General features: G+C 42.8%; 1 protein-coding gene across 1 annotated transcript in view; it reads left to right on the forward strand.

The window, feature by feature from the left end:
- The first annotated feature begins 9,384 nt into the window (after nucleotides 1–9,384).
- LOC119385195 (ornithine decarboxylase) overlaps nucleotides 9,385–16,686 on the forward strand; it is a 35,580-nt gene continuing 28,278 nt past the window's right edge. Inside the window, exons 1-2 of the mRNA XM_037652708.2 lie at nucleotides 9,385–9,423; nucleotides 11,249–11,415. Of these exons, the coding sequence (XP_037508636.2) occupies nucleotides 9,385–9,423; nucleotides 11,249–11,415 (206 nt within the window). The remainder of the gene's footprint in view (nucleotides 9,424–11,248; nucleotides 11,416–16,686) is intronic.

A 16,686-nucleotide genomic window follows, 5' to 3' on the forward strand; every position in this document is an offset into this window, starting at 1 on the left:
CAACGCGCTCGACAAATCGGACGACCACACTCTGTCGCAAGAAAGAATCCTGCGCTATCGACTGGACCCAGCGTCACAGAAAAAGGCTGTGCAAGCGCTACTGCGCTTTCTGCGTTCAACCGGTCTCTCAGAAACGGCTCTGACTGGAACGTCTTGCGTGTGTGTGCATGTGTGCGTGTTTTTTTTATTTCGTTTTCATTTTATCTCTCTCTCTGTCTCCTTTCTTACCCCTATTTCCCCACCCCTGAGCAGGGTAGCAAACCAGTCACTCGCGCCAGGTTAACCTCCCTGCGTTTCCTTTTCATATATTTCTCTCTGAGCGATTTTACTTGCATGAGCGACGATTTCGAAACGGTTGCTGTTGTGTGTCGCGACTTTCTTGTGGTTGTTGCTTATAGTCCTCCTCAAGCGGTGTTCTATGACTTCCTTGACTACGTCAAGCCATTACTACATTACGCCAATGCTAACAAATAACATGTCATTATTCTTTGCAATTTTAATGCCAATCTGCTTTCTGATAATAAAGCAAAGTTATGCTTGCAACTATTCTAATCTAATTCAACAAGGTAACATGGTTTCCGCGCAGTCTAATACGCTCATTGATTTATGCTTTGCAACTGTACCAAAGGCTGAAACTTCCTTTGAAGTCTTAAGCTCACCCATCATTGATCTCAATGTACCTGCAATTTTTCCAACGCATGATCATTAGTGTGAAGGAAAGTTCACTACGCTATACAAAAATCAACGCGGCACTAATCTGTTTCAGTCATTAGTCGTAAGTAAAAAGTTATTTACATATGGTATATTTCGATTTCTAAAACGCATTTGACTTCATCAAACAGAGGATAGAACCGCCACACGCGTACGTGAAGATGTACTGCGATGAAAAAATGTACTGCTTACTCATGAATCCTGGTCTGCACTTGCAACTCCTACCCCATGGCAATTCCAGAAAGGGTCACTTCGATTCCGGGATTAGTTCGAAAGTGTAATATGCCCATAATTGTAAAACAACCGTGAACTTTATCACAGATTTATACTAAACACGTAGGTAACACACACGTGTTACCAATGGACCATGTTGGAAAGAAGGCTGTACGTCGGCGTTTTTTCATATTTGCATACGAAGACAAAACACGCTCTGCCGCTATGCAACATCCACAAGGGAATAACTTTATGCAGTACTCTCTGCTTTACGTTTCATATATACGTCAAGTCAGGACTTATTCGGTGGGTAGGCCTGAATGACTCGCAAGCATCATTTCTCTGTATAAAAGTAATCAGCTTAAGAAGAACAAACAGCACACTGACATACGAAACACAAGACATACGCCATAGCGAAAGATTGAAGTCATGATATAATTTTCCGGTGATTCCAAGTCATTGGGAAATCATAAGAAATGTTGCAGCTGATCGCATGGCGCATGTAGCTCATCAAGGAAATGAATTCTCACTACTACCTCTAGCGGAGAGTGATGAGTAATGTTTAGCCTCTGCTTAAATGCATTTCATAAGGCAAACACGAAATTTTATTCAATAAACTCGAAGCGTATGGCTTTACGGGTGAAGCAATAAATTTTATTCGTAGCTACCTGCACAATCGACTGCAATACATTTGCCTCGAGGATGCTGATTGTGATAAAGGTGTAATGAAATATGGTTCACCCTCAGGATTATGTAATGGGGCCCTCTGCTAATTATAGTGTGTGTAAATATTATTAATATTCCTACTACTGGTGAGATAATAATGTACGCTGATGAATAATGTACGCTGGGGGCTGATCTGAAGGAGCTTGAAGCGATGTCAAACAACTAGTTGAATGATCTTAATCTAGGGGTATTTTTAATAAACTAAAATTACATGTCAAAAAGACAAAGTTCATGCATCTTTACCCTAAAAATAAAGCAATAAATTATACTATAAAACTATAGTACGGTGATTCCTAACTCCACCTTGTCCACATAATCGTTCATTTCCAGGTGTTTCTTTTCAATCAAAGTTAAGCTGGTCACGACACGTGAAATGTTCGAATAAAGGTAGCAGAGTTATTCGGTAGGTCGGAGCGTCTACGTAATTTTGTAACAACGAGGTTGAAGTGAGAATTGCATTTTTCTGCAATCCGTCCTCATTTACGTTACGTTTAGCGTGGGTAGTAGGAATTAAGGCCGATACTGACTAAAACCTTCACTAACTACAAAGGCAAGCAATGAGATTATTTTCACTCAGGAGATAATGTTGATACACGAGAGTTCATGTCAAAGCATAAAGTACCACATTCCTACCTTATTTATGAAATAAAATTGTCGATGTGCATACACTGTGAAGTATCGGGAGACTGCGGTTCATTTACTCGTCGCTACCTAAGCAGTAACACCGGCGAGGACTTGCGTAAAACAAGCATATTTGTTGAAAGGGCAAGCACAAATTATGCAATGCGAACGACAGTCTATCAAATTTGAAATTATGTAATGAGCACCCTGCAATAAATGAACTGGCACGAACACTCACTAACTCTCAAAATTTCAAATTGAAAGTAAGGTCACTTCTCCGAATTTAGGATATAATAAACAATATACAGAACACTCGATCAAAAAAGTGACCTTCAGAGAGTTCGCTTTTCTGTGTGCACGGCCAGTAATGAGTGCACCTTCCAACAGAATTCTGCTGGCATCCGGAGTTGCAAAACAGCTGAATTTTCCTTCACTGACGTCGACGAACACGCACACGCAAGCAAATGTTGAACGGCAGGTGTTTGCTCTCGGCTACTAAGGTAAGTCTTTGTACTGCGGGACAGAAACTATGTAGCTAAACAAGCTGCTGTGTTATCTGCAGTATCTTGCAGTGGCGTGCCTGTACTTTCCTATTTCAAGTCAACAATTGAGAAAACTACTATAGCAACACTCATTACCATACTATCCATTTAGTTGCATTCAAAACGTGAAAAAAAAGAGTGTTGCGTAATTACAGTGTATATCGTGATAAAAATTGATTGTTTGGAAAAGTAGGCGCAATTTGCATAATACTTGGGAAATAAGCCGCATTCCACTAGTCAACTTACTGTTATAAAGTAACGCACAATTTATTGACTGTGGGATAGAAAACCCAGCTTCACTGCAGTTTTGTTCATTGAAACGTATGCTTGATACGAACCAGCACAAGTCTTAAGACATCAGCTACTAAATCTGCTGAAGAAATACACATGTTTTTGTAGCTGATACACGGGGACCGCATACACGAAGCTTTCAGTCCAGAAGTGCTATTTTTCATTGGCCATCCGGTATGATGGTATGCCCAGCTTCAAGGTTGCCTGAAACTTCCTCTTACAAACAATCTAGTGTAAGTCTTGCGAATACGGGCCCTGGTGTTTCATTTATTTGCCCTTAGAGACATCGCTGATGAGCATTGGGGCACAACGAAGTAAAGCATCGAAGTATTTTTCTAAAGCGCGCTGGATATTGATGTAGTGCGCAGTTTATAACGAGCGCCAGCGCATAAACAAATTTGCGCAGCTTGCACAAAATCGCGCAAAATAATTACACACAACGTATTGATAGTGTTTTCGTCTGCTTCCAGCCTTCCTCGCCGAGCAAAACAGATGATGGAAGCTACGTCTACACACGAGGTTCCATACCAGATGTGGCTAGAGACATAATTTCTAAGCGGGTAAGGGACAATACGACTAATAAACAACTTCCACGCAGTACACGTATGTCAGGGAACTTGACAGCTCGCTCGGAATTTTGACTCGCATGAAAAAGTGGGATGGGTGTTTACGAGGGAAAACATGTACGTGTACGTGGAAAATAGAGGGCGATGCAGCTGGGTCGTTCATTACTTTTGCAGATAAGAACTTCACATATAGAGGCATGCTCATCGAAAGCACGCCGATGGAAATAAAATCCTTTAAAATATTTAGAAGCGAGATCTAGTCATTGCGGTTTCGGCATGCAGCATTTACAAAGTTCAACTTAAAATGGAATTTGTGCCTTGTAGCGGGCGCAGCAGTAGTGCTTATAATGGAGTGTATGGCAGGGTATCGAATGGAAAGCTTTTTCGTCCCGTTTCTTTTTCTTCCGGTTTAGCGATAACGGTTCTCTTCCTGTTCAGCTGAGGAGCGAAAGAAAAAATATCGGTACGATGCAGTTTAAGCTGGCAGGCATGCGTTTGCAGAACGTAAAAATTATCTCAGAAAAACGATAGCATTTTCTGTACTTTCTCTTCTGTGCACCACAAGTGGTGAATGATCTTGCGTTCGCGGTACTCGTATCTTATGTCAGGTACACTGTGCTCACCGAAAATAATTATGTAACCGGTGGACCAAAAACACACGTTCAGTGAGATTAACGGACCCACTCTACGTTATTTGTGCGCCACTCGGCTAACGATACAGCACAACACGTTCAAATTTATACTGTTATAAAAATAACCACCCGAGTAACCACCTCGTATATTAACATTCAGGTTGACTAATAAACTTTAAGGTATATATGGGTATATATGGATCATGCTTACCTTGAAAATATTTATGCATGGTTTTCTTAAAATTGCCAGAAACAGTTTCCAATATTCGCCGTCTTTTCTGTATCGCACGCGTCTTTTAAACCGATCGAATTTAAAACCTATCGCTTGGTAGAAATGAATCTTCATTCGAAACGCTTGGCGTTCACGAACGAACTTCAACCGTTCACGAGCGCATTTTATTTTTCAGGGACTTTAGCGCATTTGACGCATACGTGCTCCCTGGCGTGCAAAAATGCGCGGATAGAACGCTCGAGAGGACCGAGTGAAGTTGAACCGAAAGCCTTTTTTTTCTGTCTTTAAAAGTTGGGCGAAAGTAATGGCAACACTCTGTTTGAGATACGGTTCACACCAAACTAACGTATCTCCAGTTTTCGGTTTTCACTTCAGTTCCTGTTCGATACCCTGGCTCAGAGAACTCGGTAGATTGATACTTGAATGCCACTTCTCATATAAATTTGGTTGTCGTAATATGGTAGGAAATGGCGCGTACAACACGCTCACACGGGAGCTTCTTGCATTGTTTGTGTGTTGGTGTAAATAATCTTAAAGTCACTGTTTTTCTAAACGAATGAGTCCACTAACCATCTTTGAAAAAAAAATATAGTTTAAAAACATTTTGGGAGGATTTCGAAAATTTGCGTAGACCGACAGTAAAACTAGATTCACACGATGGACGCAAATTTCGCGGGAAAGTGTCACGAAACTCAATCTCAGCTAATTGATCCTTCAGTCGCTCTTCTGCTTCAATATTGCTTACGGCTCATTGTATAACACTGTGCCACATGATGTTCGGCCGCTGACCTTGGTCAGTCGTGCGAATGCTGCTTGATCGTCACAAAACAAATATTACTTCAATGACTGACGTCGGGATGTTCCCGTTTTGAAGCCAACAGAGCGGGACGCCTTCTTTATTTGCGACCTGCGGGAAATAGCCAGGAAGATCGAACTCTGGAAGGAATGCCTCCCAAGGGTCGTGCCTTTTTACGGTGAGCCCATTTGCCTTTATTTTTTTTTTCGTTGAGAACTTCAAGAGATTATTTATTATTATCGCAGCAATTAAGCAGACAAACGAGACGCATTTTCTGTTGTTGCAGATGGCGTCTTCGTGCTACTCCTTTATAAAATCCTAGTGCTCAAAAAATCAGAGGCAGGACGAAATCTAAGCATGCAAAGATGCGCTGCCTTCCCATGGACCGGGTGTTGGAGGTCACGTGACGAAGCAGTCGCTGCTGCCTCGGCTCGGCGACTGAAAAATAATTTTGAAACGTTTTGAGGCAGGATGCTGCCTCAACGGCAATCTTCAACTTCAATTAAATCGGGAAACATAGTCAAATTTGACATGTCCATCTTGCACGCCCTATAGTCCTTAAGGTAGGTCACCACCTCCGAGAAAAAGTTTTGCAGTTTATTTTTATTTATTTATTCACAAAACCCCCACAGGCTCCAGCAGGAGTATTGTGTGAGGGGGGGATTTTACAGTGTATAAGATCAGATAAGTGGAAGCAATAAAACACGAATATACATGGTGTGGTACATAAAACTATAAAATAACGTGATAACGTGTCACGTTTGCGTTATAACGCAAACGTGACATACAACTAATAAACATAGTGCAGAGATATTCATTTGTAAGGGTACATAATTTAACTACAACAAATTATACAATAGTTAGCGAAGAGCATGCATATGATTAAATGGAAGGTAGAAGCCACCAGTCATGAGAAAATGGTGGCTACTTCGTGAAGAAACAATATGGGATCATGAATTTTGACAACGTTATAGGGAAGACTATTCCATAATTCAAGTGCTACTGGCAATGCTAATGAGTTGAATGCGTTAGTGCGTCCGAAAATGCGTTTGAAGGAACGGTTATTGTACAAACGGTGGGACGTTCGTGTCGGTTGGGAAAGAGGGAGGGTGGTTACGTGCTCACCGAATGCTATTTTGTGAAATAAGGAGATCAAAGCCATATTTCGGCGGGAATCTAAGGAAGGCAATGACACCGAATATTTAATGCCAGTGATGCTGGAATAAGTACGTGGTGCGGTTTTGAACACGTTCAAGGGCGCTGATTAGATAGGCCTGATGAGATGACCAAACTGATGAGGCAAATTCAAGTTGAGGACGAACGAATGCAAGATAGGCAAGTTATAGTCGAAAAGTTAATTATGGTTTTGGCTTGTAGGGCTCGGGCCAATTTAAACTTTAAAATGATGAAATTGCTAACAATGTAAAAAAGATGGCTGATCCCTCCTTCATAGAAATCGGTATAACACGAAAGTGAAAGGTGTCGTCACAGAAGTAGTTTATTGTTTATAGTGCATTGGTATACGAGACCTTGTACATTGTCTACTGTTGTTTGGCAGATATAGCATCACTGGATGTGGACGCATCACACTCACGTTGAAGCCTAGTGGCACATCTCCGTACCGACGACAAACGCCCATAATCATGATTTAACCCTTGCGGCAGCTGAAGTTCTTACATATTTGTGGATACCGCATATGGTGAATCCTGCACAAAGATGGCATCAACCAGCACATAATAAACACTAATGCTCAATATGCACTCCTTCAAAGCGTCGTGAAAGCGAACAGAAACGCTACGCGCGTCGTGTCTTCCCTCTAGGCTGGCCGCTAATTCTCACAGGGAGAGCGAGCGTTGGAGAGCTATTTGTCGACATGGATGGATGCTATTAGCGAGGCTTGCACTAAAGCGGCAACCTTACGGTGTGTTAAAGCGTTGACGAAATTAAACATGTATTGGAAACACACCGTATGGGATGGTCGTTGCAACGCCACGTTCTTTTTTTTTTTCGAGCCTGGTGGCACAGATGTCACCGCCCCGTTACGCTCTTAACATCCATCCATCCAAGAGCACTGTGAGAGGCAAGTGTGAAAGATAAAAGGCGCGTTCATGTCGCCTCTGTAATGTGTATGGGGAACCGATTGCTTAATATGCAGAAAAGTAGAAACAATAGACCACATGTTCCTCGACTGCTGGGACGCTGTGTTTTTATGGGACGTACTGCAGCGTACCATCAAAAAAGATTTCCCCTTAGACCCCCCTGGAATTCGATATCTCTCTGTTGAAAGTGATGACGGGACACCTTTTGATCTGATAATGTTGATTACACTCCACAGCATATGGAAGTGCAGGATGGCCATACGGCACGCTGATGCGGACGCCCGTCCGGCGCGTCAATACTTCAAAGAAAGCGTAACCCGTTTTGTTGAAGAACAAAAACTTCTTGAAGATGTTCCTGATTGGTTAGATCGTGTAGAGCTTCTTTTGCAAATGAAGGAGGTTTAGAGCGTCCTCATTAGTCCCAGTATGGCCTTTCCTTTTTTTTCCTGTCGATCCCTCTCCCTTTTTACGCAACCAGTGTTTGTATTGTAAATAGCGTTTCTTCTTGTTTTTGTTTGTTTCTTGTCAAAAGCAGGCAATAAAAAAAAAAAAAAAATTGGTGGTAGCTCAGTGGGCTAAACGCCCGCTAGCCATCGTCACGAAATGACAGGTCATGGGTTCGATTCCCGCCAACGGAACATTTTCTTAGTTTTTTTTCTTTGCCATATGATGGCGTTCATTTTGCTGACCTACTTCCGTGACGGAAATACGTCATGAAAGCCTTGGTGGACCCCGGCATAAAACACTTTCGTGTTAAAATAAAATTTATAAAAAGCAAGATGTGCCAACTTTGCATGTTGCCCACAGCAGTCGTAAGTCATAAGTACAAAATGGTTGGTGCGATTCAAACGCGACTTGGCAGGTACGTAGTGAGGACAAAATCCTGTGCATCTAACCTCCCGGATCGTCACATCTCTAAGCTAAACTGTGTTATCGTGAAAAGACTGATAAAATTGATATTTAGGTTTGTTTCGCACACAATTGGCCATAGTACAAAATGTTACCGTTCGTTTTCAAGAATTCTGCTTGAATACATAGCTTCATTTATAAGGAAACCGCGCAACATTTTATGTGACAATATTTATTACAAGGAAAGTTATCACTGTTCTCGTGCAGGATGCAAGAAATCACGCTTTGAGAAAAATGGCTTTAAAATTTTGAACCGCATGTCTATGCAATAAAGAAACATTCAATATGTCAGGAATTCACGAGGCTCATAGCTTCGGACCTCCTTTGAAGTGGTACAACCTCCTTTTGAGAAAGCTCAAGCACGTATTTTTTTTTTCAAGCTCGTTTTGCGTCTCCAGCTGACTCATCCACGTGCTCCACAGTGGCTCCACGCTTAGCATATTGATTCCTTAACTTGCGTTGACGCTTCTTTGTTGTGTTATACTTCGCCATATTTCATGAAGTACTATCACTTTCTTACTGAATAGCCAGAACTAAGTCCAAGAGTTCGAAATGGAGTACGAAAAAGCGCAGGACAGCCGAGCGAAAACACGCGCAACTTAAACAACAGAGTGCTGCAGCCTTGTAGTGGAAAATTTAAAATAAATCGACAACATCATGTCCCACAAACTTTAGAATGTACTTCGACAACTTAGCACTACGTAATATGTATACGAAGAGAAAGTTATGATGAGATGGCAGATGTTGTGGAATCAGATACCTTCAGCATCGTTTTCGGATGCGTCTAGGAGGGGTTCGAAAAATGGTGATAACTTTCGAACAGCTCAAGGTAACTACATAATTATTTTGCTAAATATTCTTGAATAGACAGGGAACTTGAAAATGTTAAATAAAAATTCTTTTTTCGAAAAATTTGTTTTTGAAGGTGGTGACCCACCCAAACGGTTAAGCACGCGTTAACGAAACAACACAGTGGGTGAAGGTTGTCTCATTGAAATTTGTTTGCAGCTATCAAATCCTGTCGAGACCCCGTGGTGGCGAACATCATGAATAATCTGGGCGTCTGCTTCGACTGCGCCAACGAGGTATGGAAAAACAAGAAAGCCAGCCCTGCCGTGCATTTCATTGCGAATAATTACACACTTGTTTCAAATGCGACGAAGTTGCAAGCACTGGAAATAATGCATCCATAAGTTATTCGGTAATATGCGTGTGAATTGGGAATTTTAGGTCTTGCATTCAACGGCTTATTTACAAACTTTGGTTCATTGATCTATCTAGTAGACATATTGACAATGACACTGATGCCTACCAACGAAATGAAGGTATTTTCCATTTGTTACTTTTTAATGCCCGCTACTTTTGTTAAAATATATTTGCTTGTCACATCGTAATGGCAGACCGTGCTGCATGTGACCGCTGCGGCAGTGTCAAACCACTGAACGCATCCTGTGTCATTGCCCTTGCTACAGCTCTCAGAGGCAGTCGCTCACAACATTGTTAGCACGCCTCGACGACCAGCTGCTTTCGGAGCAATCGATATTACAATGCTGGAACGTTCGAACATCCCATCAGAAGGCAAGGTTTTTACTGAAGTTTTTACCCGCATCGCGTTTTGTTGTTTTGTTGAACGACTATGACACTCCCATGTTTGTGTTTTGTTTCTCTATCTCTCTCTATCACACACAGCCGTTCTTTTCTTTTTTACTTTTCTCTCTCCTTACGCCTTCGCTAGTGCACGGTAGCAAACCAGGTATTTATCTTCTGGTGAACCTCCCTGCATTTAAGCATTATATTTATACCGCTCTTATCGTCCTTAGCTAGCACATTTCGTATTTTAAATACGCGAATGTGCAGTTTGTAAGATGCCACGATTAACTTATGCAATATTGGTGTAACAAAAAGTGGAAGAAAAGTCGCCGCCCGTATTGACCCAGGGGGTATTTTCATTTTGAACTGCGGAGCTGTTTAGGCTTTTCGTTCTGCCGTTTCGCGTGACAAGAAAACTAAGCGGCTCCTAGCGCATGAAACGTGATAACTCGGGTGGCGTGCGCTCTCTTCTTCCTCTTCTTCATCTTAGGATTGACTATAAGTAAAGACAGTTTGCTCTTGGTGACGTACATTCGAGAAATGTGGGTAGTTATAGTACATTTTTCTGTATTGCCTAGTAATTTGGTGGATAATAAGGCCTGTGGCCAGCACATCCGTTGATATTGACACGATTGATGTGCAATGTAGACGTTTCTTCAGTGCGTGTGCCTTCTGAAGAAAACAAAAGAGAAGCACAGAACAGATAAACGGAAGAGGAAGGAGAGAAAGAAACAGACAGGAACAGAGAGAGAGATGAACTTGCTAATTAAGATCACGGTAATGGTAAACGATATCGTGCTAATTAGGCCACACTAATTAGGACCTTGTTCATTAAGACCACGCTAACATGGTTAAGATTGTGCTAATTAAGACCATACTCATTAGGGCCATGCTAGTTAAGACCTTGCTAATAATATAGGTCGGCCTCAAGCTCTGTTGTTAGTCCAGCCTTGCACAACTAGTGCAAACTGCCCACATTTTTCACGCGTCCTATACTCTGCAAATTGTTAAACGAAAAATGAATGGGCGCTCTGAAACAGCGTGTAGGAAATGACAGTGCGCGAGATATGACCTACATTTGGTGTATTTGATGACAGGTGTCCGCCGTTTACGCTCAACCGCTTCAGCTGTGGCCACTAGTGTTCTCATATTAGCTCACGTAAACAGGAGCTGCCCTAGCTTATTTGCGTCTGCGATGATTAGAAGCCCTCGAAAATACCACCAGTCAGTTGCGGTTCTCTGAAAAACGAACGTACCTCAGAAACATTATATTTCAATTAAATGTTCCTTTTGCCTATCCCCACTTTTGAAATATTTCAGCCTGAACTGAGAGCTGTCCTAAACATGGGCGTTGCTGCAGAACGCATAGTGCTTGCCAGCGCTGTCAAGTGCCCGTGGGACATTGACTTCGCTCTCAAGCATAACGTCGACCTCATGACTTTTGATTCAGTGGAAGAGCTTTACAAGGTCAAGGACAAAAACGCGAGGTGAGTGAACAGCGATCGAAGCCAGTTTTTACATGTCATCTCAGACGCGCGACACAATAAAGAAGCGTTATACAGCTGTACTGTACACTTGCTCGAAGGCTGAACGTTAATTAGGGCCAATGACTTCGTTAATTTTTCTGAGCAGTTTATTGTCATTATTTTAATGAAGGATCTAGCTGTCAATTCGCGAAGAGAAACGGTACAGGGTGTACAGCCAAGCCAGACAGGTTGTCACATTTAGTACATGAACATTTATGAGCTTGTGCACCGCTTTTTAGGGGCGAAGCTCCTTAGGGTGTGGGTCGTTCCTTCCTCTGTAGTAATATGCATGTAGCCAGCTCTAGTTTAATGAATTGTTCACTAGATGGCGTTTCATGTATTTCTTAGAGCTCTAGTTTAATGAATTGCTCACTAGAATTGCTCACTAGAAACACGGACGTGTTTTTCGTGAGCTCCGGAATGACAGCGTCAGATAAGTGTTTTTTTTTTTTTGCATGATTCGAGCTTGTTTTTTTAGTTAATCCACTAGATTGCAGCTTAATAGAGCTTACAACTTTGTACTGTTGGTACAAAGTGGTGTGACAGTCGCCTCGGGTGTTTTTTTTTTTTTTTAAATATTTGTTTGTTCGGCCACCACGTGGCTGAAAGTTGCACAGGTGCTTTGACGTGTAACGTACTTGCGGAGTTTTGTGATATCATTTGGCTTTAAGTGTATCTAATCCACCGTGTGAACGATCTATAGCCATGGTCAAAAAGACCGTAAAGTGTTCAGGATGCGGAATGGGGCGGAAAATAGAGGTTTGTGAGGATGAGACGACAGAGACAGCTGACGCCAAGTGTAAGCAATGCGAGTTAGAGGCGAAAATGGAAATAATGATGGCCGCCCAGAATGAGCTCATGGTGAGAATCTCCGAGCTGGAGAAAGCGGTAGCGACAGAGCGGGAAAAAACGATGGCTATGGCGGAAAGGCTTAAGTCAGCCGAGGAGGGATTAGCAAAGGTAGCCATGCCAGCAAAGGTAGCAAGCGACAGCGGCAACAATGGGGCATCGACCCCGACAGTGGTAGGCGCGAAGGGGGAAACAGGTTTGGAAAAGACAGGTGCAAGGGTCACAGGACCCACTTTCCGCGAAGTAGTCTTGGGAACGGGAGGGGACAAAACAACAGCAGTAGCACGCGCTAGTAACGGGGGCAGTGGCCAGGTGCGGGAGAGTCCAGCAGAAAAGTCGGATCACGTGATAATCGCCGGGGACTCGAATTTAGCTACATGCGCAGAAGCAATCGAGGAAAGGGTGAGAGGCGACAAACGAGTTTTAATAGGGAAGTTCCCGGGACATAGGCTGGGATCAGTGATGAGACAAGCTAGCGCAGAACTCGCAACTAAGTCTAATGGACGTAACCTCGTGATAATCGCGGGAGGTCTAAACGACGTCTTGAGTAAAGAATCAGCCGAACTAGCGACCACATTGGCGAAAGGGGTCGATGACATGCGCGCCATTTCCCCTCAGGTGCAGATAGTGGTATGCACAATACCGGAAGTACCAGTGCGAAATATCAGCTTGCAAAGAGCGGTTGTCGTCGCAAACAAAGAGATATGGCGAATTAGTCGAGAGAAAGGCATCGAGGTAGTGGAAATAAACAGAGAGGTGCACAGGTGGGGTGGTTTTCGAAGAGACGGAATACACTTCGATAGGAGGCTTGGCCATGAGGTGGGTTGGCGTCTTGCAGGACGCGCAGTAGCTTTTTTGGGGGGCACGCGGGCCCTTCGGTGCCCAAGGTAGCTTGTAATGAGGAAAACAACCAGGGGGACTCTTTGACAGGTAGTATAGCGAAAAAACAGAGAAAAGGTAAAAGAAGGGAGAAGGCGCGTGTTGCAATTAGTTACATTAACATGCAGGGTGGCAGAAAAAAGGCAAAATGGTTAGAGATTGAGAGACAGTTAAACAAGGAACAGATAGGTGTTTATGCGGTTACAGAAACACACCTTAGAGACTTGGAAGAGCCACCACATATTGAAAATTATGTTTGGGAAGGATGTAACAGGATCACATCAGAAAGGAGAGGTGGGGGGGTTGGAATGCTAATTCATAGCAGAACAAAATGGGAGAGAGTGAAACAAACGTGTTCAGAGCACATATGGGTTTCGGGCACAGTAGGTGGAAAGAAAACGTGGCTAGGTGTAGCTTACTTGTGGACGGGGAATAACTGCAGAGAAAAGAATCTGGAGATAGTGAAATGCATAAGCACCGATATTAAAGAATTTGGTCATGATGCCGAAATAATCCTTCTAGGGGACATGAACGCTCACATTCATGACCTTGACGGATATTCAGACACCAATGGCAAGTTATTGCTAGATCTCTGCGAGCAACATAGTCTTGAGATAGTTAACGTGGGGCCTAAGTGTGAGGGGCAGATCACGTGGGAAGTCGGAAACAGGCAATCGAGCATTGATTACTGTCTCATGACAGAAGGAATATATGACAAACTTAGAGACATGAGAATAGACGAAGAAGGCATTAACAGCTTGGGTAGTGATCATAAACGCATAATATTACAAATGGGATATAAAACTGAAAATAAGAACATAGAATCAAAGTTTGGCAGCTCGTATCTAAATGACAAACAAATAACAAATATAGCCGCAAGAGTCGAGGAAAAAGTAGACGAACTACCAGGCAAAGACTGGAAGTATAGTGAGCTGCTACATGTAATCACGAAAGAAATGGAAATAGAGAAGAAAACTATATGTTGGAAAGGAAAGAAAAAGCCAAAAAGTTGGTGGAACAAAGAAATCCGGGAAGCGATCGAGATGCGACGTCAGGCATCACGGGAGCACAGACAGGCAAAAAAAGAGAAGCGGCCACAGGACGAAGTTAACCAAATATGGGAAATATATTTAGAGCAAAAATCTATTGTGCAGAAATTAGTCGAGGCAAAAATTAAAGGTGAAAGTGAACGCTGGATGACAGAGATTCGCGAAAAGAAGAAGGCCGCGCCTAGGATATTTTGGAGCCACCTAAAAGCGCTGGGTAGGAAGTCTGTCACAATGCAACAACATATGGTAGATGAAGGAGGAAATAAATTCGAAGGATATGAAGCGCTAGGTTACATTCGAAAGATAACAGCCGATTCGTTTAAAAAGGTCCCCCAGGGGATTCCCCCGGTGAGTAAAAGTACGCAAAGGAGAGCAACCGACGAAGATGTAGTACTAGAGAATTTCAATTGGAAGAAGGCCGAAGGAAAAATTCCTAAGCGCACTACTCCGGGCTTAGATGGGGTTCCCGTCAGCCTCATTAACGAACTCGGACATAACACTAAAGAAGCACTGCTGAAAGCCGTAGAAAAGTGCTTACAGGAGAGGGAAATACCAGACAGTTGGCGAAAAAGTAGAATGAACTTAATCTATAAAGGCAAGGGAGAAAAAGATAACATTCGCTCGTATAGACCGCTAACCATTACATCGGTGCTATACAGGTTGGCGATGCAGGCAGTAAAATTAAAAATAGAAGCGTGGGTAGAACAAAATGATATTTTGGGAGAACTTCAGAATGGATTTCGAATCGACAGGCGGTTAGACGATAATCTGTTTGTTCTTACCCAGTGTATAGAAATATCTAAAATAGAAAACAGGCCCTTATACGTAGCTTATCTAGATATCACCGGGGCGTATGACAACGTTAATCAGGAAATTTTGTGGGATATATTGAAGGAAGTGGGCATAGGTGACGACTGTGTACAGCTTTTGAGAGAAATATACCGAGAAAATACAGTTTGTATAGAATGGGAAGGAATAAGTAGCAAGGACAGCGTTGAAATTAGCAAGGGGCTGAGACAGGGATGCCCTTTGTCCCCGCTGTTATTCATGCTGTACATGGCGAGGATGGAAAAAGCGCTAGAAGGTAGCAACATTGGATTTAATTTGTCACACAAACAGGTCGGAGCGATGGTTGAGCAGAAGCTTCCAGGTCTATTTTATGCTGATGATATTGTCTTATTTGCGGACAGTCAAGATGATATACAGCGACTGGCAGATATATGCGGAAGGGAGTGTGAGGCTCTAGGACTAGGATTTAGTGCAACAAAATGTGGATTGATGATATTCAATGATCACGGAGACCATACGGTCTTAATACAGGGCCAAAAAATACCGAGGGTAAGCGAGTACAAGTACCTCGGAGTATGGGTAAATGAGGGGGATAGATATATGGAGGTACAAGAGAAAGCATCGGTAGCAAAGGGAAAGAGGAATGCTGCAATTATGAAGCACAGAGCTTTATGGGGATACAATAGGTACGAGGTGCTTCGAGGGCTGTGGAAGGGTGTGATGGTTCCGGGGCTTACATTTGGGAACTCAGTGGTGTGCATGAAGTCAGAGGTGCAATCAGGAATGGATGTAAATCAAAGGACGGTGGGCCGCCTCGCCTTGGGCGCTCACGGGAAGACGACAAATGAGGCGGTGAAGGGTGATATGGGATGGACAGGCTTTGAAGTGAGGGAAGCGCAGAGCAAAATGAGATTCGAAGAGAGGCTGAGGAAAATGAAGAAGAGTAGATGGGCAGAGAAGGTTTTCAGGTATTTGTATAGAAAAAGCGTTGACACGCAGTGGAGAAAAAGAACTAGGAGGCTCACCAGTAAATATACGGCTGGCAGTGCGGGCGATATGACAACAAGGAGCATTAAGCGGAAGGTCAGAGAGGCGGAGAAGACTTATTGGATGACAGCGATGGAAAAGAAGCCGGCTCTGAGTAACTACCGAAAAGGAAAAAACGAATAAGGAGGGAAAGGTTTTATGATAATTCAAGGGGAAGCGCTTTACTGTTTGAAGCAAGGTCGGGCTGCCTGAGAACGCGTAGTTATAAAGCGAGATTCAGTAACGAAGAAGAACTATGTACATGCTGCGGGGGAACTAAGGAAACGATGGAACATGTACTGATTGAATGTGGCGATATTCACCCAGGTATACGTGTGGGCACGAGTCTACATGAAGCCTTGGGTTTTAGGGACAGCAATGGAAAGCTGAACACGCCCGCGATAGAAATAAGTAAGAGACGGTTAGAGTATTGGTGGCAGAAAAGTAGAGATAAAGTACAAAAATAAATAATTGGGAGAAAAAAGGTTATTCTGCCTTAAGAGGCAGAGAGATGGACTGTGAATTTATATTTTTTGTTATAATAACATAGATTTAATCAATGTAGATAAGGCATTAGGACAACATGAAACAAGGAAGTTTTTTTTTTCTTTTTTTTTTTATCCTTCGAGCCTGGTGGCAG

This window comes from Rhipicephalus sanguineus, chromosome 3 (assembly GCF_013339695.2).
Source record: "Rhipicephalus sanguineus isolate Rsan-2018 chromosome 3, BIME_Rsan_1.4, whole genome shotgun sequence".
Taxonomy (NCBI): Eukaryota; Metazoa; Arthropoda; class Arachnida; order Ixodida; family Ixodidae; genus Rhipicephalus; species Rhipicephalus sanguineus.